The sequence below is a fragment of the Ostrinia nubilalis genome, chromosome Z, assembly GCF_963855985.1.
Source record: "Ostrinia nubilalis chromosome Z, ilOstNubi1.1, whole genome shotgun sequence".
Taxonomy (NCBI): Eukaryota; Metazoa; Arthropoda; class Insecta; order Lepidoptera; family Crambidae; genus Ostrinia; species Ostrinia nubilalis.
Genome location: NC_087119.1, coordinates 8,427,570 through 8,455,167, shown reverse-complemented (window position 1 = coordinate 8,455,167; position 27,598 = coordinate 8,427,570). Strand labels below are relative to the sequence as shown.

The 27,598-nt window shown below is 36.0% G+C and overlaps 2 protein-coding genes across 2 annotated transcripts; one reads left to right on the top strand and one right to left on the bottom strand.

Moving 5' to 3' along the window:
• Positions 1–259: 259 nt before the first annotated feature.
• Positions 260–7,955, top strand: LOC135086866 (protein ABHD13). The gene is made up of 5 exons (XM_063981689.1): positions 260–601; positions 988–1,216; positions 1,356–1,549; positions 1,761–1,921; positions 3,377–7,955. Exons 1-5 carry the CDS (start codon positions 469–471, stop codon positions 3,674–3,676), a joined length of 1,017 nt encoding a protein of 338 aa, XP_063837759.1. The 5' UTR covers positions 260–468; the 3' UTR covers positions 3,677–7,955.
• Positions 7,956–9,229: 1,274 nt separating this feature from the next.
• LOC135086840 (staphylococcal nuclease domain-containing protein 1) lies at positions 9,230–25,746 on the bottom strand. The gene is made up of 10 exons (XM_063981647.1): positions 25,578–25,746; positions 25,099–25,220; positions 23,195–23,498; positions 22,944–23,114; positions 22,611–22,836; positions 19,301–19,517; positions 18,036–18,239; positions 15,537–16,515; positions 14,487–14,726; positions 9,230–10,617 (listed from the first exon to the last, which is right to left on the bottom strand). The coding sequence occupies exons 1-10, from the start codon at positions 25,626–25,628 to the stop codon at positions 10,444–10,446; spliced, it is 2,688 nt and encodes an 895-aa protein (XP_063837717.1). The 5' UTR covers positions 25,629–25,746; the 3' UTR covers positions 9,230–10,443.
• Between the last annotated feature and the right edge of the window lie 1,852 nt (positions 25,747–27,598).

Below are 27,598 nucleotides of genomic sequence, written 5' to 3'. Positions count from 1 at the left end.
AGAAATAAAGATTTTACATTGAGTTTCATTGACTTTGAGCAAATTTATATTTTTTGTTTATTTAGAAAGAGAGAGTCTGCCCACAGAGAGCGAGATAGTGATACAAAGGTTGTGCTTCAAGTAGGTATTCGGAGTGTGGCCTCCATTTTTATCTATAGCTTCATGTTCTCTGACTAAGGAAAAACGAAACGCTTTTTGCTTTTGCTTGTTTGTATTTTGTCAAAATTGACATTGACATGTTGGATATATGTGTGTGTCACCACCAAACCACAGCACCAAACTAAATTTTATTTTTTGGCCAATGTGTGATTAGATTACGTGCAATAAAACCGTAATAATTTCACCAGCATAATATTAATAAACTAAATTGCATTAAATATATAAAGGTTACATTTTACGACTGACGAACTAGTTTCAAGCCTGCTCCACGAATAATGATTGGATTTTATTTTATTTAACAAAAAGGGAATGTATCACATACTCAGAATTATACTGTACAAGCTGTGGGTTTTATCAACATTTACTTTGTTTTCTAGTTTTATTGTGTTTTGGTTTTATGGATTTGTGACAGCTTTCGCCGTTTTCGTTTTGGGAATATCAGGTAAGCTGCTCAGAGTCAGACTGAACCACATTTCATCAGTGAATTTTAATCTGTCTGTGAATAGTTTGTTATTAAAATGAAAATAATGGTCATAATTACTTTATTGTAAGAGCAATATACATTTAGGTACACACAAGCAATCTGTTTAATATTTATTACTTTAGATGTTTTATCCCAGGTTTTGAAAATGCACATGTGCTAAAATTAGTGTACCATAATATTGAGATATACAGGGTGTTCCAAAACGCAACCTTAAACGGGAACCGGCCGAGTGGCTACCTCTCAGCAGTAGCCTCTCAGGCCAATAAACTCACTCGCCTTTATGAGTTGCAGGAACTATACCCTATATTTTAAAAAATGTAGCTTTATGTAATACTTTTTCCCAGGTATTTTGTACAGTGCACAAGATCTACTACTGTATTATCCAAATGATCCTCCGGACTCCAGAGTGTTTGTCCTCCAACCAAGCAACTATAAGCTGCCCTACGAAAGTATCAAGATAAAAAACAAAGATGGCTTCAAAATTCACATGTTCCTCATCAAACAAACATCCAATAGTAATCACAAACCAACAATGGTGTTTTTTCATGGAAATGCTGGTAATATGGGTCAAAGGTTTGTGAATTTTTTGTCATTGAATTGAATTTAGCTATTTATATTGATAGAAGGAAAGCATAATAATAGCGTAATAAATCTCTAGTGTCATAGCATAGTACATTCTAATTTGTGTAATGTATCTATTATTTGTTTCCAGATTATCAAATGTATCAGGGTTTTATCACAAGTTAAACATCAATATTCTCATGGTGGAATACAGAGGATATGGACTTTCTGAGGGTGCACCAAATGAAAGTGGACTGTACATTGATGCACAATCTGCAATTGACTACATAATACAACGGACTGATATTGATCGGACTAAAATTATTGTATTTGGAAGATCATTAGGTGAAATGTATTTTAATTATTTCAAACATATAGCGGGAAATGTTCAAATACTAAAATTGTCATGCGCATTTGATGTAAACTCACACTCAGCCCACTGATGGCAAAGTTAACCTTTTACCTGATGGTTTTTTTAACTACCACCAGGACCACTAAGTTTACAAAGTTGGTATAAAATCTGTACCCGTGTTAAATCGTAGCATTTTGCTTGTAGGTGGAGCAGTAGCAATCGATTTGGTATCGAGGTTGGAATACAGGAATAAAATTTGGGCATTAGTCGTTGAGAATACATTCACAAGCATACCAGACATGGCGCAGATCATACTGAAGTGGAGATGTTTAACATGGCTGCCTCAATTTTGTCATAAAAATAAGGTGAGTTGAAATTAGAGATGAAACGGATAGTTGTTTGGCCGGATACCGGATACCGGATATCCGGCCAGCTGCTAGGCCGGATAGCCGGATATCCGGCGGCCGGATAGTTGGCCCATTGTCTCGTTTCATGTCGTGACGAGTTTAGCGCCGCACAGGTGCTTCGATCGCGATCAGTGGGTCTATTACAGCGTTGCCAGTTTTTTTTTTCGCTAAGTCGGGACTTTGGTACTTTTTGAGTGAAAATAGCGGGATTCTTCCGTCAGAAGCGGGACATAGTAAAAAAACGTATATAATCAAAGGTTTTCAAATATTTATCTTTTTATTTGACTTAAAATTACGTTTACGTGACAATAGATAGCAAAAGTAGCCATAGAAAATGTATTTTAACAAAAAAATAATATTTTAAATCAGATTTACTCTATCGTTAAATTCGTCTTTAGAATAAAAAAAGAAAAAAATTAAAAAAGTTTTATTCTTTAGAATAATATGGCGTTTCAAACAATAGTCTTGGTAAGTGAGTGTCTCTCTCCGAAAAGCGGGACCGAGCCTGTCCCGCGCGGGACATTTAAATTTGATTTAAAAATCGGGACGTCCCGCCAAAATCGGGACGTCTGGCAACGCTGGTCTATTAGTAGACTAGACTAGTCATACTTTTCGAAAATCAAATCCGTCCGAATAGAATGTCAGATTTTGCCAGTTGTCTAGGGGGCAGATCAATTCGGGCGATTTCGGTTGCTATCGTGAGTCTGTGATTGAATAGCGAAAATCAAATTAGTTTACTTGCTGCGTAATCTGACTTTATCTGACTGAACTGCATGCATCATGTCATCAGACCATCAGTGAAAAAAAGATCGCCTTTTTTATTTGGAAATATTTCGACATTAACAGATATTTACTATTTATGTATTCGCCATTAGAGTGAATAGCCTATAAAAAGAAATTAGTTTTTTGAAAGACCTTAATATGGCTTTTTAGTAACTTTTTGGACTTTAAATAAAAGCCGTCATTATTATAGCCATTTTATTGATATTTACCTCAAAGATTAATGTATTTCATTTTATTTATAGGAAATTGTCGTAGTTTTTTAATATCCGGTATCCGGCCGGATAGTGAGTTACTATCCGGTATCCGGCCGGATAGTAAATTTAGGCCGGATATCCGGCCTACCGGATAGTTACCGGATATCCGTTTCATCTCTAGTTGAAATAACAAGTTACTTTAATATGTCAAATGAAACTAGTAAAGTGCTATCAGTATTTTTTTATTATATCTCTTATCACATGTGTACACTGTTGTGTAATTAATTTGTTAAATTCTGTGAGAAGGCGACTTGCATCTTATTTTCTGTAGCTGGCTGATTGCGAATATTTTTATTATTGTGTCAATTGCTCGTATTTCTCAGATAACCGTTAGCCATTCATTACTTTTCTGAGTTCATACCATTTTGTATTGCAGTATATGTCCTTGAAGAAAATTGGTCACATTTTAACACCCACCCTGGTGATTTGTGGATCGAATGATGCGCTGGTCCCTCCGGCTATGGCCCAAGAGTTGTACATTAGGTGCGGCGCGCTCTGCAAAAAATTAGTCGTTTTGCCGGGCGGGGGCCACGACGACACGTGGACTTGCAGAGACTATTACTCTTCTATCCAACAGTTCTTAGTAAATGTCCCCGCTTTGCCTGAAGACATCATCCCTTTCTTTGACGACGTATCAAAAAATCCCACCAGAAGCAGTTTAGTACACACCGTGTAGACTAATTTAAAACATATTATTATTGATTTGGGTTTTTAAGATAATAGAAAGGAAAGGTTAAATTGTCCGTGTGTAGTCTGGTTATGGTGGCGTGGCTGCTAGGAATTCTTGCATGACATACGTCTGGTCTCTAGTCTCTGAATTTTATTTTGCTCTGCTGTGCATTTGAAGTAAATATTATGATTGTTTTGTTTTTAATTATTGGAAATGAAATAAAAAAATAAATAGAATGGTCACTTAGACCAAAAATACTTGCCCCCATTTCATTAGCCGTCTTGCGAAATTTTTAGTTTTGCTTTTTCAAATGATAATAATTACATTTATTGTAAAACATTTATCCACGCCCCAATTTGTATAGAGAAATTAACCTTTCTTTAATACTATTACCTTCCTTTAATAATAATAACGTAAAATTGTTGTTGAAATAGTGTAATTTAAATTCATATAGATAATAACATAGATTCTAAACACATTTTAGTACAAAATTGTGATAGTGTTGTGCGAATGTCGGATGAAAATTGTTTCACGCAATAATACTTCGACTATAAACAATTTCTGTCGCCGACTATGAGCAATTAATAGAATATGAATTAATAATTTTATTAGCAATACATATTTAAACTTTAATGATAGAGTGAGAGACAATGTAAATAGATTATAGCTTATTTTACTAAAAATATTGTAATTATCACCAAACAACAGTATTAATGTATATTTGATTCTACATAGTAGTAAAGGACTGCCTTATTAATATGGTGGTATAGCCTGATAGATATGTGGAAGTCAAATTATGTGTGATGTGATGTAGACCTGCTTAACTACTTATACTTACATTACATATTATTATTTTCTCAGTTGGGTGACAAAACTTATCTATCAGTCCCTTTGACATACTGGTCAGGATATACACTTGTTTGTTAAAGAATTTACATATTTTTCTATGCACAACGAGATTTTTAATTGCTTTGTTGCACAATACTATTTTCATAATAAATAATATTTAATAAGCAATACTATGTTTTAACCAAGCTGTCGCGATAGATTTGTTGTGAACATAAAATAAATTAACAATAATTGTCTTATTAATTATTAATATTGCAAATCCGTCGTTAAATTCCCTAAATATTAGAAGAGTAAATATATAGTTTTTAATTAAATTGTCCAAAGTATACATAGTGTCAGTCGCGGCAGCTTAGAGCAATTATTATGAATATTAATGTTTTATAAATGTTGTATCATACGGTAAGCCTAGAGCTAGACACCGCGCTTATCGAGTTTCGTATGCGAGATTATTTTGTATGATAGCATTGATAAAGGTGTATTCTGTTGTTAATGAGACCGTTGGAAAGGTAAAATGCAGAGGCATCGTTTAAGCAATATATTACCATAGTTTAATAATAATGAGTTTAATGAGTATATTACTCAAATTACATCTAACTATGATGACATTATTGTTTTATTGAAATTATGGGGTTGATTTAAAGGCTTCGGCAGACCAAACGCGGGGCAGTAGCAACGCAGTTTGAATGCGGGCCCGCGCAAGTTGTAATACAAGAAACTCTTTGAAGTGTGTCACACCAAATTTGAACGCGGGCCCGCGCTCCAACCGCGCCGCACTGCAACTGTCGAACGACAAACCAGGCGGCGCGGGAGCGGGACAGAAGCGGCGCGAGCGCGGGCCCGCGCTGTTGTATTACTATGGCGGCCATATTAGCATGACTCACCGGAGGCAGGGCGGTAGCAGTGCAGCGCAGCGCGTTGAAGCATTGTATTTTTTTAAAAACACCCGCGTTACAACTGCTTTGAAACTGCTGCTGCCTTCAGTGTGCCTACTGCCGCGCTGCAACTGACCCGCACTGCTTCTGACCCGCGTTTGGTCGTCAAATATTGTCTGAATAGGTATTTAAATTCATAGATTAAATGAACATTATTAGATGATAGATAAATAATCCGCTCCGATTAAAATAAGTAGTTTGCTGATTTTTGTTCGCAACATGGTATTGCAATCCATGATCTTATTCAATTAAGTACTTTCATTATAAAGTCGGCATATTAGGACTCGTATTGTGAAACTGATTCAACCTATTTATTTAGATAATTGTCTTTTCATAATACGGGTCTTTTTGGGTCCGTGAGTTGCGCTCCCGATGTGTCTTGCCCACGGGGGAAAATGAAAATCTTAATTGAAAATCGGGGGTATAACCCACGGTGATTACGCCCCCGATTTTCAATTATGTTATAATGTTAATAGCTGGTTTCGTCAAAATAAAAGTATTTTCTAGCAGATACTTAGGTACAGTCCATCGCACTAAAACTTCGGAGGCGTAACCCACGGCCCCGACTTTTTGTGTGACAATGATCGCGGCTTTTGATGTTCTTAGAATTTCCATGTCGTTCAGTAAACTGATCTATAAACCTGTCCGATCCAGAAATGTCTCTAGTCTGCAAATAATACAACTTTTGGTATAGGATTTGAAATCAAAATCATAAAAAAAATACCACAAAGACGGTAAGTTATTATTTTTAAAAGCTAATCCACTGAATAAAATTACTATTTATTTGGGGAATAATATATTTTTGTATATTGTTACATTTGTCCCATATCCAAAGTTGTATTTGAGCACCAAAATCGAAGCGAATAAATGAAAATGAAGTCATCCCTTGATTGCATCGGAGGTTTTACATTTTTAATAGGAGTTAGTTATTTAAAATATTACAGCGAAGCAATACTCTTAAACTGGAACGCTTAATACATCGAATTCCATAAATCATGGTTTATTTTGGTCTAATAAATTAATTTAGTCTCATTACAGACCTCCCAAATGTATTTTTCATGATAGGTATACTCCCGAAATAGTATTCTTACTCCTTTTTTAATACTAAAAGCCACTTTTGTTAGTTTATAAATGTCAAATTACAGCTTTTACTGAAACTTCTTTGATTTAAACATCACGGAACACTAAAAGTATTTACAAATAATATTTCCCAAGAAAAACAGATTACGTTACTAATACCTACTTCAAAAAGTTAATCAATGTTACAAAAAGTAAAAACAATTGACATAATTTATTGTACCTATTAATTGTCGCGAGTCAATAGATATAAGTAGGTGTTTGTATAAAAATCATCAGTATGTGTCATCATCACTCTCACATTCATCTATGCTATGAGATGCATAGAATTACGTGAACTTGAAAATTTGTAAATGTTGATAAACTACCATAATAAATATAATGTGTAAAAAAGCGCCAACATGTAATTTATTATGGGATATTAAATGGATTTATTAACGGTTGTTAAATGAGCTATAGCACAGAATAATATGTTATAGAAGATTTTATTCAAGTTACAAACAAGTAATCACAATAATGTATTTCAGGTTAGACATTAATGTAAAATAGTCATTTGACTTCCCTCTATTAGAATACGCACTAAGCTTCTAAACTATTATAATAATGAGTATTGCATACAATAGAGGCTTGGTGGCTGGTGCGTATTCTTCTACTGCATTTTATTTGCAATATTGTTACTATGAGGTATTATGATTCACTCCAAAAATATTTGTATTTACAAGTAGGAGGTACCTTATTGCACTTCTCATTGAAGGATTAATCTGGCGTCATGCAGTTGTCTCAAACTTAAGTTTATAAATTGCTTACCTACTTTTCTTAATCATTATTATTATATTTATTGCGATTTAGAAACTATTTATGTTATATTTGCACAATGTAATTCTTATGATGATCTATATACTTAATCTTTGTTTACATTACACTGAATTATGACAATATATAATGACTTTCAATATTATTGACGATGCTGCGATAGAAGACGAAGTCCGACTTTTTGCGTATCATCAATGCGTGCCTTTACAGAAACAGACATCGAACAGTCTTAATCAGCCGTCGCCTGCAGCCAATTACAATCGATAGTTTATAATTCATAAAATTAGTTATCGATGGCAATATAATTAGACAAAATAATAAAATAATAAAAATGATTCTACTAAAAAAACTTTGTTAGCAATTAAAGAAATATAACTGTTATTATTCGGATTTAATGTTTTCTTTTGCACGACCTTTTTAAATTATTTAATAGTACCGTAGAATCAGTTAAGTATTTTTTTAAATAAATAAGTGTAGGTAGGTTTTATTTAAATTTTAACTGCATTCCTTTATCACTTACTGTATCTTTGTCACTTTCTGTAGGCACTACTGTAATACAAGCTGCACAAATATCAACCCATTTATCTCACTTAATTAAACTAACTACCACTGAGCGAGAACTGTGTTTTTCATATTTCCAGTCCTGTCATTTACTATTTAGAAGCTCCCAAGAATTTTACGTAATAAGTAATTTATGCTAAGAACTTGTTGGGATGCCTAAATAGAAAGCTATGTATTCTGGAAAATTATAGCAATCGCATAGTAGACTCTATTAAGATTATAAATAATCCTCGGTTATTGATTCAATTAATAAACTGGCAAAAGGTTAAATCAAGTAAAATTCACGTTTTGGTTACTTTGAGATTTCTCCCACTATCTTGGAAAACTCCGGCAAACATCCACATTTGATTTGAGTGTTGTAGTGTATTAAGTATTTCTCTAAACTATTTTATTAGGTCTCTTGTAAAGTTAGTAAACTTAAGGTGAGTCTGTTAGCACACTCATGTCTTAAGTTGTACAAGTTTACATTTAGATTTTGCAAAAGATTGGAGGTTTACGACAGGGCAAAACATTTTTGGACACTCAAGCGCAGAAAAAACGACATATCAGCGAAGCGTGAATGCGTCAAACATTACATTCCGTCAATTATTTTACTTTAATCAAAACTCGACATTACGTGCAATGATGGTGTATACACTCACCTTAAAAATATTACCATTATTTTTAATACCACCTATTTATCAATCATCCGGCAAATTACTAGTTTAGTGATATTCCCAGTAATTAAGATACATACTTAGTATATGCGTGTACAATGTTTAAAAGTTATACAATGGTGGCCAACGGATTAGAAATGCCATTAATATTCTATGGAGGTATGCTACGTTAAAACAGAGTAAAATGTGGATAACTAGGTCACACTAAAGGCCGATTTACACGTATTTAAGTAGTTATGTATTTAACTTAATTTTAAGTGATCAAATTGCATCGTAACAAAATTTTAACTTAATTCTAAACGTCAAGCTCTTGTTTAATAAGAAACTGCTCGTCAAAACGTGTCAAGTGACAAGCCCCGCCCTCCCAAATTGACAGAAAAATCAAGTTAAAATTAGTTACCTACGTGTAAATCAGCCTATAGGCAATGTTTTTTGGGCATCAAAAAAGGCGACTAATATGCCGGCCATCTTTGTGTATTATTTTTGTATGGCTTGTAAAGTAGTGCCAAAAGCATTCCCGTTAATAATTTCGCTAAAAATGTAATGTGTAAATTATTGTAACGCGTCAACAAAAAAATTCTGTCTTATTTTATCAATGAAAGTATTTTTATAACTAGAATGCTTTTTATTTCAAAGATCCTCATTCGTAAACAAATGAATAAAACCACAACTATTTCCTAAAATATTTATTTCAATATACCAAGTTTGTTTAACAATCCACCGTATGGTACTATTAAAGTCTGAATAGATTTATTATTTCAAACATCTCAGGAAGAGAGGTAGGTCTTTTATACAATTGTAAATATGAATGTAAGGGGAAGCTAATATTGGTAGACAGTCATTACAAATACATAATATTATTTCATGGGGGAGGTTCCCAATAAACATAACATACACCAACATGTAGTCGTCAACACGGTCATACAAAATATACAATCTAAAGTGACAAGACTGCAGCCAAATAAAAATGGACATCAATGACAATGTATAATATTTTAAAACAATCTATTGATATATTTTTCTAATAGACGTGTCATTGTAAATAAATAAGAACATAACAACGAAATATAAATTCACATTAATTTCATTTACTGATACAAAACTGTAAAAATTTAAATATTAAATAATGCATTTTTATTAAGTATAGATTAATTATTATTATTTATTAAAATTGTATTATTCATTATGAATAAAAAACAAAATGTATAATAGTATAATTATTATGTGTATAATACCATATAGTAATAATTAAGATCAATTTACACCAGATAATTTATTATATTTAATTATGATATCGGAAGAGGTTAGGTACAAACCACGTTTATTTATTATATAGTAAAATGTTTTCACAATCGTATTTCGCACACAGTTGGAGCAAAGGAGCACTCGCGGACACCGCTCGCCACCCCGCGAGCGCGCGAAGCTACGACCACATCACTGATTATTAATATACGAAATTCATATATCCGACACACAATTCACTACGTTTAAAAATTCATTAAATAATGCATGATTTATATTTCAAAGTCTGTTGCATACCTTCACAAAGCAAACCACGACAGTAGATCTCTTTTCAGAAATGAAAAACTAATACAACAAGGCTTTGGATAAACCCTGTTGTATTACATTTCAAATATATAATGAAGAATATATTTTACTGTAGTTCTAATAGACACATAACGTTGCTTTTTACACAGCAAGCCCTTAGAATAGTAATAATTATAGTTTCATTTCTGAGAAGGGAGAGTTGAGATGGGGAGTTGCTTTAGCCCTGGATAACGTTGAGGATTGCGAATACGACTGATTCCATGTGTGGCGACGCGCAAGTGGCACAGGTGAGGAGATGCGACGTGGAATCGGTGGCGTCGACCCGCGTCGGCTGGCGCTAGCGGCGCGCTCCGAACTCCACGGCGTCGTCGTCGGTGATGTCTCCGTGGCGCCACAGGTTGAGGCGCGAGCTCTTGGCGTGGTCCTGCGCCGCGCGGTACTCCGCCACCATCGCCATGAGTCGGTGGTCGCGCACAAACTCCATCAGCACCAGGCCCTCCTTGATCAGGTTCTGGAACGAGAGAACAGTGTAAAGACTCGTTCGGAGTGGAGACGCCAATTATAGACGTGTTGATACATCCAATCAATTGACGTACTTTAAACTGTCAAAACGAGACCTTATAGATTTTGTATGGCTACAAGCAAGTGACTTCACTATTTTCTCAACTCAATTGGGCCATTCTTAAATTTGTGCCAATTTTTTTTAAAAATTAAAGATTTTTTTTTTAAACTTTTTGCGATGTGTATCGAAAGTATAAACCAAAAGCATACTTTTGATGTATATGGACAACCTTAAAGCCCTCGGAAAGGAAACAAAATAGCCTACGTAAACATGGCTGTGACACTGCATGACACGGATGTGACAGTTTTACATTTTTACTGTAAATAATAATATTTATGTTGTTAAATTTATATCATAATAATTTAAATTGATTAACAATAAAATACACTAAATTCGTTTCATCAACAAAGGTGTTATTTGGTAATATGTACTTTTTTCTGAACATCCAAAAATTTAATTAAAATTGAGATCAAAAATACCGTCAGGTAGTTAATATATCTACTAGATAATAAAAAAATAGACTTTTTATTATTGGCATTATCTGATCATGCTTCCGATATGCTACCTACATGGTTTCGATATGATATGCTTAACAAATTAGTAAATCTTAAACACAGTACCTAATGAGTATCAAATGATATATTTTCTGTAGGATTCACATAACAGTTGGTTTTGACAACTTAAACATGTTTCATAGTCATCGTACCACTAAAAATATGGTTAATAGCAATTCCTTTTAAAACAACTCCGACCACCTCTGCAGGGCCTTTACCGGGAGCTGTCTCAGTAAAATTTGATATTACTGCAGAAATGAGAAAGTGCAATAATTTTTCCTTCGTGGCATCTAGAAAATCATACTAGCGAAAAATAAGTATACTTACTAAAAGGCTACTCCTAAAAATTGCACAATACACAAAATAATTTAGCAGAACAACAAAAACTATTAAAATAATTAAAATAGAATGTCACAACCACGCGTTGTAACGTCACGACCATGTACTTAAATAGTTTGCGGTAGTGACACATTTTTAATACCATGGCCGTGACAATTTGGAACGTGTCCGATATATCCAAAAAACTATCTGTGAATTAGCAGATCTTGTGCAATTATCTGAAACTATACTGCATGAGGTACATAATTATGTTTTATACAATAGCGTGACATTGATACCTACCTTTAAAAACCGTACACGGGATGGACGTGTTATGGTTGTCCCTTTTTTCAAATAAATAGGAAATAATTTTTTGCGGCTCACTCACTACGTTCAGCCATTTGCAAATCTAATAAGATGACAATGTTACTGTTCTAAAAAAACTTAGCAAGGGATGTCAATATCAAAGACAGTTTTTTACCGCATATTTAAAGTGGCGCACGTGGTTGTGACACAAAAACTGCTCACACAATGTTTGGTGTTCAAAATCAAAAATGGTAATTATTATTGATATAAATGTTTAACAGTCTTATATAACATGTATTAATCTTGCATAATTACTGTAATATTTATCAAAATAACATAACATCTCTTCAGAAAAAAATATTGTATGTCCAAATCCGGGAATCTCACACTACACGGTCCGTGACATTTTTTGGACTTGTAACTTTTTTTTAATATTCTTCTAATAGTTTTATAATAAAAATGATATTGGGCCTAGTTAATAGAGGTATTTTACTAAGTAAATTAATATACAGTGCACTGATTTTCTTTAAAAACATATGCTATTCTTACATCTCACACAAAAATGCGTAAGAATAAGAATGGCCCAATTATACTATTTTCTTCAATTACAATGCAACCAAAAATGTAAATTTAAAATGTTTTTAAGACAAAAACGAAGTGACTTAAAAAAAGTTGTGATTTCGATTTATTGGGAAATGGTATTAAATATTCTATTGCGTTCACTGCTCCCGCGCTCCGCCCGTACCCGCTAGTGCAGTCTGACTGAGACCTTAGTGAGCTTCCACACTGGCGGATTTCAAGCGTTTTCAAAGCGGAGTTAAGCTGAAGAGATTAACTGCAATATAGTCCTAGATTTTTAGTTAATCGCTACTTTTAAAAGAAACCTAGTAGGACATATACCGAAATATACCAAAGAAAGATTTAAGACCTCTCAGTTTCATTCATGGAGTGAATATTTTAACCCGGAATTTATAGTCTACTTCGGATTTATACGCACGTGGATTTATCTGTAAAACAAATTGGTAATATCCATCAAGTCAAAGCTAATGCAGTCTGTATGTCAAAGCAGACATTGATGTCTTCATTCTGCAAGAATAATAAGCTTTTTCAACAACTATGCCATGTAAATTCACCACGTGAATAATTCAATGCTTACTTATACATTCCCCAGTCTACTATGAATGTATGAAAACTCTAGCCAGATTTAATTTTGGACATTGTCATTAATATAAATAACTGCTATTCTTGATTTATGCGATGACCTGTGGCGATAACGAATACAAGAGATAAGCTTATTTGCATCGCTTGTCAGCCTATAGTATAGCTAGGCTATAATACATCACCACATCCATTGGACATATTTCTAGGTATAACCTGTGGTATAACGAAAGAAAAAGAACGTAGGCATTAGAAACGTCAAAATAACTAAGACCACAAAAAAGGGTAGAACCACGAAAACGGTGCTATCAACTGAACAACTTTTTACCTAAAAGGGATCCATATAAATCTTTAATAAATTATTGAAAAATAAACTAAATTGTAATTTTAAATTGAATATGGATAAATAAAGCTTTTGAGACAAATAAATCCCATCAAAAACAATACTTGTCAAAAAAACCAAGTCTCGCAACTTAGTTGTTCTACGGTAAAAAGTTGTGAGATCCATGTAATACCAAGTCCAGGCCAGGAAATCTTTAACGTTTTACATAAATTATTGACTTGGCCATCGCACTAAATAATTTAATTTACACGTGTTTTCATGCGATGGCCAAGTCAATATATTTATGTAAAACGTTAAAGATTTCCTGGCCTGGACTTGGTATTACATGGATCTCACAACTTTTTACCGTAGAACAACTAAGTTGCGAGACTTGGTTTTTTTGACAAGTATTGTTTTTGATGGGATCTCATTTCTTTTTGTATTTTGTAGACAGCAGTTATGTATCTAGAAAACTGGACCGAAATTGAAAAATTTTACTCGACTTGGCGGTTGCACTACCGTGCCCCCAAATATCATTTCTTTTTGTATTTTGTAGACAGCAGTTATGTAGGTATCTAGAAAACTGGACCGAAATTGAAAAATTTTACTCGACTTGGCGGTTGCACTACCGTGCCCCCAAATATTTTAGTTTTTCCTTGATTCATACACCAAACACTACTTATATTCCAAATTTGAAGCTTCTAGGTCTGCTAGAAGTGCCTTAGAGTTTTGATGATCGGTGAGTCAGTGAGTCAGTGAGTCAGTGAGTGACAAATTAAGTAACTTTGACCCGTTATAATTCTTAAACTACTGGTTCAAATTGAATGAAATTTTAAATATACCGTGTCTTTACAATGCCTGCATAGCTAATGAAAATTCAGCCTTCTAGTTTTATCCACAACGAAGTTACAGGCGGTCGAAAATGGCCTGAATTGCTTCGAGAAAAGGATGGTACGGCCGTGCCGCTTTTTTGCTCGACTTGGTGGATACTTTTTTTTTAGATACTTTCTATTCTATTTATTTTTACCTTACCGCCAGTTCCTCAGTTACTCCTTGATCATGGCGCTTGCAATCGAAGACTCGAAATTAAGGTGCATGGTAGCAATCCCGTCAATAATAATTATGTTAGTGACCATGAAAGTTGAACAATATATTTTTACCTTGCCAAGATCAGTATTGGTGGCGGGGTCGACGAGGGTGACGGATGGCGGGGCTCCACGCGTCTCGATGTTCATGAGCAGTTTCTTGTTCAGCGTGTCGGCGCCGAAAGCCGCCACCGCCTCCGCCCGCTCGTCGGGGTCGGATGGGAACTTGACGCAGCATAGCTGGAACTCGCTCGCGTAGGCTGGCTCGCTCTCAGTGCCTGGCGGGAGCGGGGCTAGGCGGGTCACGCTCACAACCTACAGGTTTGGATTAAGTCAGTCGAAATTCCTTTATTTGCATGGACTATTATAAATAGTGCTTACAAATCGTCAAATATACATGTTATACTAAAAATTATAAAACAAAGTCGATACGCTGTTTGTCCCTATGTATGCTTTGATCTTTAAAACTACGCAACGGAGTTTGATGCGGTTTTTTTAAATACATAGATAGAGTAATTCAAGAGAAAACATGCATATTGAAAAGTCAAGAAATTCCATTGCAACCGTGCGAAGCCGGGGCGGGCCGCTAGTTAAGAAATAAAAGCAAGACTAATACAAAATTTTGCTCTTATGAAACCTTCACATGTCTCTTTTTGCACTACCAGCGCTTCGAGACCAATATTGGCAAGTGCTAAAAAGAAGCGCCGCAACAAACTCAGTCACCACTGTCTGCCGGTTAAATAGAAATAACGGTAATAGATATGGTATTTGAGTCTGCTGTTGTGGTCCGGACTGCAAGTCTTTAGGCCACGCAGCCACATAAACGACAAGTAAAAATAACCCCTTTTTTCTAAATAAGAAAATAGTCTAATAGCATTGTCCGCATGCACAGACACAAGTTTAGACAATTTACCAGACAGTTTATAGTAAATACTTACAGTATCACTCATGTAATAAACCATCTTGTACTTGACGCTGTAGGTTCACATTATTACTATTACAATGTTTGTACTTTTTACTCAATAACTGCTTCGGAACCCACATAGACAAATATTATCTACGGATCAGAATCAATATTTACATGGATTAGCTAAGAGAAATGAACGCAAAATTACTATTGCTCACCTCACGGTTTCCATAGTCGATGTAGAATATGTGCGCTTTTTTGTCGTCAGTCAGCTTCTCAACCTTAGCCCTGTACCACTGGTCGTCCAATGAGAAGCGCGCTGCGCAAATTTGCCCTCGTCGGGGCATGTAGGACCCGGGCAGTGGGGCGTTCGACTTGAAATCCTGGTGAATCTTTTCCATCAAGGTCTCCAATTTCGTGCCCAAGTCTACGTTCTGAGCGTAGAAGTGACCCTCCGCAGTGATTTCAGTGATGAACACTTTCTCGTACTTGACGACGCGATCCTGGATCGGTTGGTTCCTTTCCTTTTCAGTTTCCTTCTCGATTTCCACGAAGTCTCTCCAGACGCCGATGCGCTTCTTGATGGCGCTTTCCTCCGCGTTCTTGATGGCGCGCGCGAACTCCGATGCCTCGGCGGTGTGGTGCATGGAGGCCAGGCCGTGCTCCACCAGGGAGACGGACAGGTTCTCGTTGTCCACCCAGAGCCAGCCGATGAAGTTGCCGGCCTTGTCCATCTCCTCGATGGTGACGATGACGTCGTGCTGCAGGCACTTCTCCTTGGTGAAGGCGAGCGCCTCCTCGCCGAAGGGCTCGGCGGCCTGCATGGGCCCGCCGCCGACGCCGGGCCGCGACCCCCGCGGGCAGTTGATACCGGCCAGCAGGAAAGTCACGAGCACAGACTCCTTAGGAATGTACAGCCTCATGCGCGAACCGCTCGCAACAAATTCAACTGTCGCTTCAGTCTTTTGAGCTCTCTTCAGGAAGGGGAAGAACTTCTTCGCCTTGGCGGAGTCGCCGCTGGTGTCCTGGATGCGGTGGGCGGGAATGTCTTTCTTGGCGTGCACGCCGATGCCGGCCTTCTGGGCTTTCAGTTCGGCCTCCAGGAGTTTGTCGTAGTGCGAGCTTCTCTGGTCGTTGTCGTTCCTGTACCTCACGACTGTAGCGAAGCCTTTGCTCACCAGTAGCTCGGCAATGTTCCTGAGAACAAAGAAAATATAAGTGATTAAATATTTTTCACAAATCTTAGTATTTGAGATATGATAACAGGACATAGTTCAATGGTTTATTATTAAGTACTGGAATTTCGCCAGCGTGGAATTTCGTTTCTTAAAGGACAATGGGCAAAATGGTACCCGGCTCCAATAGATATGTGTCTAGTATCGTTTGAAAGGTCTTACCAAGATGAACATCTTTTACTATGACCACCAAGCTCAGATCTGGTTGTGTACGAAGATATACATACTTTTTTGCAGAATGGTACCCGGCTCCAATAGTTATGTTTGTAGTGTCATTTGAAAGGTCTTACCAAGACGAACAACATTTACTATGGCCACCAGCCTCACATCTGGTTGCGTTCGAAGATAAAGATACTTTTTGTGTAACCTAAGTATCATACAGTATGAAGGGGGACGCGCTCGGGGCAGGGCACCGACGAGATGGTCGGACGCGGTGAGGAAGACGGTGGGCGGGAGTTTGCATCGTGCGGTCCACACAGCTTATGAACACTATCTGTGGTCACGATCCTCATCAGTGAGGGACCGAGGAAGAAGAAGAAGAAGTATCATACGTGTCCATCGTATGGTACTTAGGTTATGCGAGGCAGGAAGGGTTTACTGCTCCAGCATCCTTCCTTAACTCTATAATTATTGATGGGGATAATAATTGTGAAATAAATATTTTTATTTAAAGAAGTACAACACCCTTATTAATAAAAAGTTACACCTAGGAAGAACCTTGGATTAAAATGACATTTCCATACCAAATGACAATTTAAGCCAGAGTTCAACTAGGGTGTAACTTTTATTAATAAAGGGGTTAAAGTTTTATTACTTCTTAATGGTTTTATTCTGGGTTGCTAAAGCGAATAAACCCACAAGACCCAATAAGTCCACCCACAAGATGGACCGACGACCTCATAAAGGTAGCGGGATGGCGCTGGATGCAGGCCGCCACCAACCGGCCATTGTGGAAATCATTGGGGGAGGCCTATGTTCAACTGGACGTCCTATGGCTAAAATGATCATGATGATGATGATGAAAGCGAATAAAGGGCTAATAGCTCGGGTAGTTCATCGTAGGTATAATCCTTTCCTTTTCAATGCTTCTTTTAGTTATATTAATAGATTGTAGTCATAATACATACTCGTATACATGGATGATTGTGTTATACTTTCATTATAATACTTAGTGGAATTACTGCTTTCAAAACGTGAATTAGAACTGGCCCCATAGCAGACATTTTCCTACATCTAAAGGCCTTTTAAAATATATATTGGTTATGGCTATTGGAGCGGGTACCACTTTCCATACATTTGTGCCCATCATCCTTTTCCTGAATTTTCTTTGCTATAAACCTCACGGAGCCCGAGACCTTTCCAACGAATGTAAAACCGTGGAAATCGGTTCGTGCGTTCTGGAGTTATAGCGTCAGGAAGAAAAACCTGACTTATTTTTATAAAGTAGATCATTAAGTACATATGAGAATCAGTTCCACTTACTGTCCACCAGCCATGACAGTGCAGCAGGACTTCTCCGGGAAGTTGTCCTTGGCCGGTTGGATGTAGTCCACGGTGACGTTGACCTTCTTGCCGACGAGCTTCTTTCGGAGAGACTCGCGGGCTTCGAACATCCACGGGATGTCGTACAGAGGCTTGAATCCTTTCGGCCTGGGAGATTGCTTGCCTTCCTCATCGGGGCTGTTCCTAAATGGTGAAATGGAAACACGATATGAATGAATGTGAAAGACAAGACAAGGTTAAGTACACAAAAGAAAAATGGAAGAACAGACTAAATATACAAAGTTGCTCTATTTTTCAATAAGCTTTTACTATTTATACATATGTAACGTATGTTATCTAGACTGAAGAAACATAGCATTCAAAACCTAGCGAAAAGATATGTAGTGAAAGAATAAGAGATGACTCACTGAACTAGTCTCTTACTGAATGCCTCAAGAACCGGATTGGAATCAGATAGATGATTGGATTATTGTTTCACGGAAACAGATTGCCAAGTAGCAGATTAGAAAAGGAAAAAAAAACATATGTAACAGATTTTAATAAGGTTTTCATCACTAGAAAGAGATTCATGAGAGTTTTTAGATGTAGGTAAAATCAACTACGACTTAGTCAGGGTTCGAAAATATCCGATATTTATTATAAATATCAAAATATCGGATATTTATGATATATATCCGATATATATCAACTTTGATATATATCAATTTTGTATGAAAGCCATAGTATTATTTTATTGTATTATTCATGAATACTATTGCATATGTGTTACATAAACATGTTTTTAATGTTTTTAAACTTAAAATCAGACAAATAAAGCAAAAACATAAAATATTCTGTTAAATACGGCAAAATCAACTAAAAAAATAAAACCTTATGTCAAAAAGTACAAATACAGTAACAAATTTTAAAAGTTGATATATATCATCAAAACCGGCTGGATATATATCGGATATATATCCGATATATATCTTGATATATATCCCTTGATATATATCCTCGAACCCTGGACTTAGTTCACCCATGATAACAATTTTTTTCCCCGAAATATATCATACACAGTCCCATCCACAATTTTGACTTGTTGCTGAAGTTGCCTATTATTTGAAAACAAACAAATGAGACATGGTAGCAGTTGGGTCTATGCAAAGAAAATAAGTCTTACACTGTGGTCAAGCATCAACATTGTTGACACATTGGACATGTCGAAGTGTAACAACATGAAGTATATGAAAAATCATAATTACTTTTCACGTGGTGGTCTGATGCTGGCCAGAAAGATTTTCTTGGTGGCGTTATTGGGCATCCTCACGACGAGGGCGTCGCCGTTGACGACCTCCGTGACGGTGGCGGTGAACTCCTTGTCCTTCGCCGCGATGATAGGGGCCGTGCTGGTGTAGTTGGTCCAGATTCGCAGCTTGGAGTCTTTGGCCGCGCGCTCGGCAGCTCTCAGAGTGGACGCACCTATAAAGATGTCATGTGTTACTTTTTTATTTACTTACTTTTAAGTTACACATACACGTTTGCTGTGATATTGCACATTCATAGCAGTAATATTAGTTTCAAATGCTTATTCCACTATTCCCTGTTGAAAATCCCCATCAACAGGGATTAGTGAACTTTTTGTTCACTAATCCCCGTTAACGCCAATTGGAACTTATAATGGGGAATAATGAACTAAAAAGTTAACAAAATAAAATCCTAATATAATGGGGATTAATGAACTTTTTAGATAAGTTCCAATTGGCGTTAACGGGGAATAGTGAACAAAAAGTTCACTAATCCCCGTTGACAATCCCCGTCAATAGTGGAATAAGCCGTTTCATATTGGTACACTTATAATTAAATATTGCGTGTAGTTTTAAATTTATAGGATATTACTAGGAACTATTCTAGGTATTACTAAATCTGCGAGCTTTAGGTGAGCCGCGCGATGTGACACTACGTGGATGTTGATATAATTATGTATATGTGTTACAGGAAATGTATGAATTCTAGGAATTGTATACTATTCCTAGGAAGTGTATACAATTCCGAAGCTATTTAGGAAATGTATAAAATATTGCTTCAGAGATTTTTTAATACGCACATATCCTAGGAAATGTATACTTTTCCTAGGAATTATATATAATTCCAATATTGTATTAGGAAATGTATAAAATTAAGCGGCACAAGCGCAGTCGCGTGATCGGGTGCCCCTCGGTACGCCTAAAATTTCATTTAGCCAAATCACATTGGCCGATAGGTACTTTTAACTCACAATTATTATTGTTTAGCTGACAGTTGTTTTCGCACTGTTATATGTACTTTGGCCGAAAAAAATATTTGCCTAAAATTTATTGGCATACCTTTCTTTCGGCATCACGCATATTACGCTGAAGTATTGGAAATCCCTAATTTTAACATCTCTTTTATTAAACTATTATTGGCATGAAGGTTTTAGTTTAGCACTCCTGTAGCTGGATAACAAAGTCTCGGTTAGGTTAGGTTAGACTTGCGACCTTACACATACACAGCTGCCACGGCGGGGTAGCGCCATTTAAGTTTCGGAGAAATAAAAGTGGCGTAATAAAAATTATTTTGTGTAAAAAAACTTTAGGCTTATAATTTGTGTGCCATAGACAACAAGGCGTACAAAAAATTTGGCAATTCGATAGAGACCCCACGTAATCGGATGATGCAATATACTCCCCTCGCACCGCATGTCCACGAGTATTCATTGAAATCTTAATTACCTACATTTCCGATTGCTGTTTAGGAAATGTGTAATTTTCCTAGGAAATGTGTCTAATATAATTTACATCACACATTTCCGGGTGATTTAAGGACTTATACACAATTCCTAGGAATTGTATACAATGACGGATTTCATACATTTCCTGTAACATATGCAAAACCAGCCTACATTATCGTCTCCGCTGTAGATAACCCTCCCCTAGCTAGCTTCACGAGTTCAATTTCGAGTCCTGAGTGTCTGGGTAATACATACTAAGAGATGGCACAACCGATATTAAGGAAAGCACAGCTTAGATATTCAACATCTGGTATTTAAGTATTATGTTCACAAATAGACCTCAAGGTATTCTCTTTGTAAACAGAGATGAAACACTGCTTGGCTGACACAATAGATCATACAATGTTACAGAAGAGTTGGCAAAAACTCGAGCAACGGGCTTGGTTTATTGATCCATTCCGTCAAGTTATAATGTTATTGTTTTTTTTTTCAGCTTAAATCTGTGAGACTGCAACAAAATAAGTGACTAATAGAAGTAACTAGAGTTGCCGCGAATAGTGGTTATAGCGAATAGTCGAATACCGATTAATCGCCATTCACTTTGGCGAATAGTCGAATAACTCGACATTACTATTCGACATAAAAATAATATAAAAATTTGACCAGTGATCAGTGGGAGGTTGTAGAACATCTGTTAAAGCTCTTAAAACCCTTCGAAGAGATAACAAAAATCACGAGTTCCTCATTATGCACCTATATCAGATTTGATACCTAGCACTGTTTCATTAAGCAGATACGTAATGAAAGATGCGCTGATTCAACAAACTGCACACGTTGATGATTTTAGAAAGGCGTTGATAGTAAATATGGAAGCCCGTTTTAACTTGGACGATTTATGCTTTAGGCAGACATATTACTTGTCGACATTTTTAGACCCCCGCTAAGTACAAGGACTTTTACTTTGACTCTACTCAAGTTGAACGGATCCGTAGAGCTGTGCTCAGAGAAAGTCTTAAGCTTTTTTTAGATGACGAAAATGATGATTCGGATCCAGAAACGGCATCCAAAAGGTCTCGTTCAGACAATGAAAGTGAGCATATCGATTCGGAAACTCATAAACTATTTTGGGCATGTTTTGAAGAATCATCTATAGAGCAACCTACTGAAGAGCACCCCAAGAATGCCACTGCTGAAGAAATCGCCCACTACATCGCATTAGCAAAGGCTGACAAAAAAATAAACCCATATGAATGGTGGACTCTGTGTACCAATAAGAATAGATTTCCTATATTAATTAAGCTTGCTAAACGATACTTAATCACACCAGCAAGCTCTGTTTATTCAGAAAGACTATTTTCCGAGGCAGGTTTAATTTACGAGGAAAAACGAAACCGACTTGCTCCCTAACGTGCAGAAAAAAATGTTTTTTTGCACCACAATCTGCCTCTGTTGGATTTTAAATATTAATTAAAAATCCTAACTAATTTAATTTCATGAATATGATAGGTACAGGTACATATTACAAATAATAATTGATATTGTGTATCGTTTTATTAGGGAAAATAATAAAAATATGATTATTTTTAACTCATTAGCTTTTTTGTTCACTAAAAGTTTATTTTAGACGACTATTCGCCGAATGCCGAATAATACTAGCTATTACTCGGTATTCGACGAATATCAAAAAAATGTCGAGTAATGCCGAATACCGAATAATAGCGAGTATTCGCGGCAACTGTAGAAGTAACGTTTATAGCACAGCATGAAAAAACTTCTCACAACATTTTTCGCAATTAGCAGTATACCTACTTAAAAATGCTTACCTGATTTCATTACTGCCAATGACCAGTCAACGCATTTCGCAAATCCTTGTCTCAGGAGTGCTTCTGCAATGTTTCCTTGAGGGTGCAGAATCGTGCCGACAAAGTTGTTGTTGTTTACTGACTCAAGGATGACTTCCACATCTTTCTGTAGAAGCTTGGATTCAAGGAAGAATCGGGCTTCCTCAGCGTAAGGTTCTGAATCACCATCTTGCTTTACAGCAGGGCACTGTCAAGAATGTACAAAATATTTATTTTTTTATTTATTGTAAAGGTACATAAGTTACAAAAGAGCTAAAATAGGGCTCATAGAGTAAAAATGATATAATCACTCACCCTTATTCCTGATAGCATCAGCGTGATTTGGTTAAAATCAGGCAAAAGACACAGTCTGACCGTGGATCCATCACGTACATATTCTATGATAGCCTTGATTGGCTGCCCATTGTGCCTGTTAACAAACGCCTTCGGATTCTCAACGCTCCATTTGATGTCACGAACATGATCCTGCATTAAATACATTTAGTCAACTTTCAATGAAGTAATACAAAGGTATATTGGATGTGAAATAAGTATGTCGTTGTTACCTGAAGATCAGAGCCCCAGATGCCTTTCCCTTGTGATTTAGCAACATCTTCAATTTCAACTAGTCTCTTCAGCTGGGGAATATTACGGCCCCCATCTCTGACCTTAGCAAGCCCTTCAGCGAGCAAGCCTTCGGTTACATTTTCATCTTTAGTAGGGTCTTTGCCAGCCCAAACAGAGCCATACTCTCTAGTGGCAGAGTTGGGAGGTTTTTCAGCAGTAAAGATTACTTCTTTGCCAACGAGTTTCTTCCTGAGGAACTCACGTGCTTCCCAAGCAAAAGGTTCATCTTTGGTCTCGACATCGCTAAAAGAAACATAATGGTCAGTTAGATGTTAAATTCATTAAAAAACAGTTACAACATAGATAAACATGAAACTACAAAATAAACAAAAATAACACTGTTTGATAGAGTTATCATCCATTCAATAAAATAAATAGGAAACAATAAAAATTTTAATGAAAAATAAAATTGCATGAATAGACACATTGCCGATCAACTGACATGCTGTTTGATTTGAGTCAGAAAACTGATATTTCACCGTTTTGAGACTAAAACCCGTATACAAAACGCCAAACTAACAGTTTAGGAAATTTAAGGTAGCACACAGCAGTGGAAGTGTCATTTTAATATCTCAAATAACAACTTTGAATTAGCCTCTGCAAAGTGTATAAATTACGAAATCTTGTACTGGTCCTATTAATTTAAGTTAATATTAGGACATAATTTGGAAAAAAATACGTCATTAGGCGACGTGTTTTAGCCTAAAGTTGACATATCTTAGTTATGAGGCCAAGTCTCGATTTGCATCAAAATTGGCCCATTGCAGTATGCTGTAACTATGATTGTATTTATTACAAAAAATAAAATAAAAAAATAAGTATGATAATGGACAATAATGGTGGCTTGAACACATTCTGGTGCAAAACTTAGGCCCTATATGAAAAATGAAATTATTTTGAATAATCTACACAAAATCCTATTTATTTTGTTTATCCATAAAAGCTTTAGCAGATGTCTCTCTGCATTAGTGTCAATAATTTTGATAGTATGTACCTATATTATGAAGATTTTACTTCCAGACTTTAGTTGCAATGATTTCTTTGTATTGAAAATCCTATTGATTTAATGTTTGCATTTAATGTGCAGCAACATTAGTTTATGAGAGGTTAATAGACTATTTTACTAATATTGATTAATTATTTCTGACTGTAATGACATAGTCTGCTATTACAAAATCATATTAGTAGTCCTCTGACCACTATTATAGCAGGCACTCCTGCTCTGATATAAATATGTATTCGCTATTATGCTTGTTTTTGCATTTCGCCAGCTGACAATGAAAAATAATCATAAAAAAATAAAAAAACAAATACTGTTGAATAAACATCAACATGCAAAATAAAAATATAATAACAAGCCAAATAAAAGTCAAACTTTGTTTTTCTAACTACAACAATTTTCATAATTTTATTATGTCTACCTTAGTGGTGGTAAATCGACGTCAGAAAAACGTACTGTCTTTCTTCTACTTTTTTCACTTATTTTTTTTTTACTAGAACAATTTTAAATTAAGTAGATGAATAATAATTATACTCTCACATACATCACACAATAGAATGGTAACATTATTAGATTATAGTCAAAGTCTGTAATGTAGAGAATGAATACAAAATATGAAGAATTCGCTATAAGCGTATCCATTAAGTTAAAATTACTTATCTGCTTACAAAACTTAGCCTAATGTACTTATAATTATTATTGGAAGTAGTTGCCACATAAAACTACTTTCACTTTTAGGTAACAATTGTCCATTCTGATGAAATCTAGTAATCGAACTGGGATTATATAAAAATTTAATATATGAAAATTTACACAATAAAGTAAAAAAAAGGGTTAACTTACTTGTTGGCTGGCCTTTGGCGGGCTAACTTTGGTGCAGTGATGCCAGAGAGAGCAATCACTTTCTCGGGGGGCGGGCCGCCCTGGGGCTGTCTTCTTATGACCACTGTATCTCCTGATAATACCTGTAAGTCAAACATTCATTATTTACTCGCCCAGCCTGCAAGCGCTAGGTATGCATCCTATCGATAGCTCTACCATGTTGCGATCAAACCATTTCGTTGACATTCGGCACGGCATGCTATGCGACCTCAAATTAGAACAAATAGTCCACCGATTGGATGAACAATCAACTTCATACAACGAAAAGCAAAGATACTCACATCTTTTTTGTTTATATGAGCAAATTAACAACACTATAATACCTAAATCGGTCCAATCGTAGAGGATTATGGTGCCAACAGGGCAATTTAAACGAAATCAGCACGAGGTATGGACCACTTGTGTTTTTGAAATGTTGAAAAACATAAATAATGTATTACCTGCTTCACTATTCCGATTTTGTAAGCAGGCGAAGGTGCTGGAGCACTCATTTTTGATATATATTACTCTGTTACGATCCTAAACGTATAAGAAGCTAAAAATTACTGACGAGTGGACAACTAACAAGACTGGCGAAACGTGGCGGGTCGCCGGTGTTTCCAGATTTGAAAATGAAAGGCGCTGAGGAGGGTCTACAGATAAAATATAGTAATTAATTACTACTTTCTCTTTTTTGCGTAAGAGTACATTTAAAAATATCTGTAATTATTAATGATAAATGAAAACAATTGGGGGTTTTTCACTACCTTAGCCTGTCACTATCCATTACAAACTTTAATAAAATCGTGGGTAGTAAAAAATCGATAACCTAAATAATTTTTCGTATTATATGGTCCGAATCTTAGATTAATCAATGGATAAAAAAATTAGTCAATTTAGTGATTTTACAATTGCCTTATAAGTTTTAAGAGAAAGAATAAGTTTGGTATTTGGCAAAATCATTATTTTATTCTTCAGTGAAAAAATATCCAACGATTGAAAAATTAGTCGAGGACTAAAAAAGACGAAAAAAAAGGACGAGGTTCAGGGATAGTTATCAACCTATGTAACCTACAATCTGTAGATTTAGCCATTTTTTGATTTACCTACTGAGTTTTTTATTAAATAAGGTAGCTACTTATTTGTGTCAGTTTCGGACCAATTCAGATTGTTGCGGACCGACGACGCGGCGTGGCGCTGGCGCTAGCTGACGGTGATGATGACGTCAATCTGGCACGGCTCGCCACGCACTATGGCAAGACCAAAATAAAGCCGGTTGTTGCTTTTTTCACTCTTGCTTGTGTACCATTGAATGGATAGTACTAATGATACTTACATAAGTAAAAATCTATGAATACCTTATCATCATCTAAATAATATTAGGTTCGACCTACTAGGTGTAGGAACAGCTACCTACCATTAATAAACCAACTGCCTTTAAGCCTTAAGAGTCAGGGATTGACCTTTTGACTTTATGTGCCCGGGCATGATGTGACATACAACTTAGTTACCTATTAGATTAATGTAGAAATAGGTGTATTTAATTATGATTAGACTAGCTTTTGCCCGCATGAAATTTAGTGTCACAGATCGCTATAAATTATAGCCTATCCCAACTAATATTATAAATGCGAAAGTAACTCTGTCTGTCTGTCTGTCTGTTACGCTTTCCCGCTTAAACCTCGCAACCGATTTTGATGAAATTTGGCATAGAGATAGTTTGAGTCCCGGGAAAGAACATAGGATAGTTTTTATCCCGGTTTTTGAAACAGGGACGCGCGCGATAAAGTTTTTCTGTGACAGACAAAATTCCACGCGGGCGAAGCCGCGGGCGGAAAGCTAGTAGCCTATATTATTATGTTAATCTGGGTTATAAACAATAATACTGTAAAGTTTCATCAAAATCCATTCAGTAGTTTTTGCGTGAAAAAGTAACAAACATCCAGACATCCATACAAACTTTCGCATCTTATTATATAAAAGAAAGTCGTGTTAGTTACTCCACTTATAACTCAAGAACGGCTGAACCGATTTAGCTGAAAATTGACAGGGAGGTAGTTTAGAGCCAGGAGAAGGACATAGGATACTTTTTATCCCGTTCGAAATAAAAAAGTCATTAAGGCGGAACAAAGTTCGCCGGGTCAGCTAGTTTATAATATTAGTAGGATTATAATATTAGTAGGATTGTGTGGTTAATTCGTCCAAGAACGAATTCAGTGCCCTAAGCACGAATGACTTTAATCGTAATAAAAACGAATTATCAAATATCACGATTAGGTACAACGAGAACGTGTTTGTTCGTACTTCGGGTACTCGCACTCGGTATAATTAGTAAAAACTGCGACCGACAAGGTAAGATGTCGATTCGGGCAGAATAGTTACTTGAAGCGTAAGTATTCCTCACCTCACTAATCTCCATGCGCACTCCATCTTCCTAATAAACAGACTAGTATGCAACATAAGATCGACTTTCGATATTTTA

Excerpts from the sequence above, each read along its gene's own strand:
- LOC135086866 (XM_063981689.1), top strand. The coding sequence starts at position 469 with ATGTATCACATACTCAGAATTATACTGTACAAGCTGTGGGTTTTATCA. Across the intron at positions 602-987 it reads TTTCGTTTTGGGAATATCAG|GTATTTTGTACAGTGCACAA; the intron begins GTAAGCTGCTCA and ends ACTTTTTCCCAG. Across the intron at positions 1,922-3,376 it reads AATTTTGTCATAAAAATAAG|TATATGTCCTTGAAGAAAAT; the intron begins GTGAGTTGAAAT and ends TTTGTATTGCAG.
- LOC135086840 (XM_063981647.1), bottom strand. The coding sequence starts at position 25,628 with ATGAGTGCTCCAGCACCTTCGCCTGCTTACAAAATCGGAATAGTGAAG. Across the intron at positions 23,115-23,194 it reads TCTGGGGCTCTGATCTTCAG|GATCATGTTCGTGACATCAA; the intron begins GTAACAACGACA and ends TATTTAATGCAG. Across the intron at positions 19,518-22,610 it reads ATTGGCAGTAATGAAATCAG|GTGCGTCCACTCTGAGAGCT; the intron begins GTAAGCATTTTT and ends ACATCTTTATAG.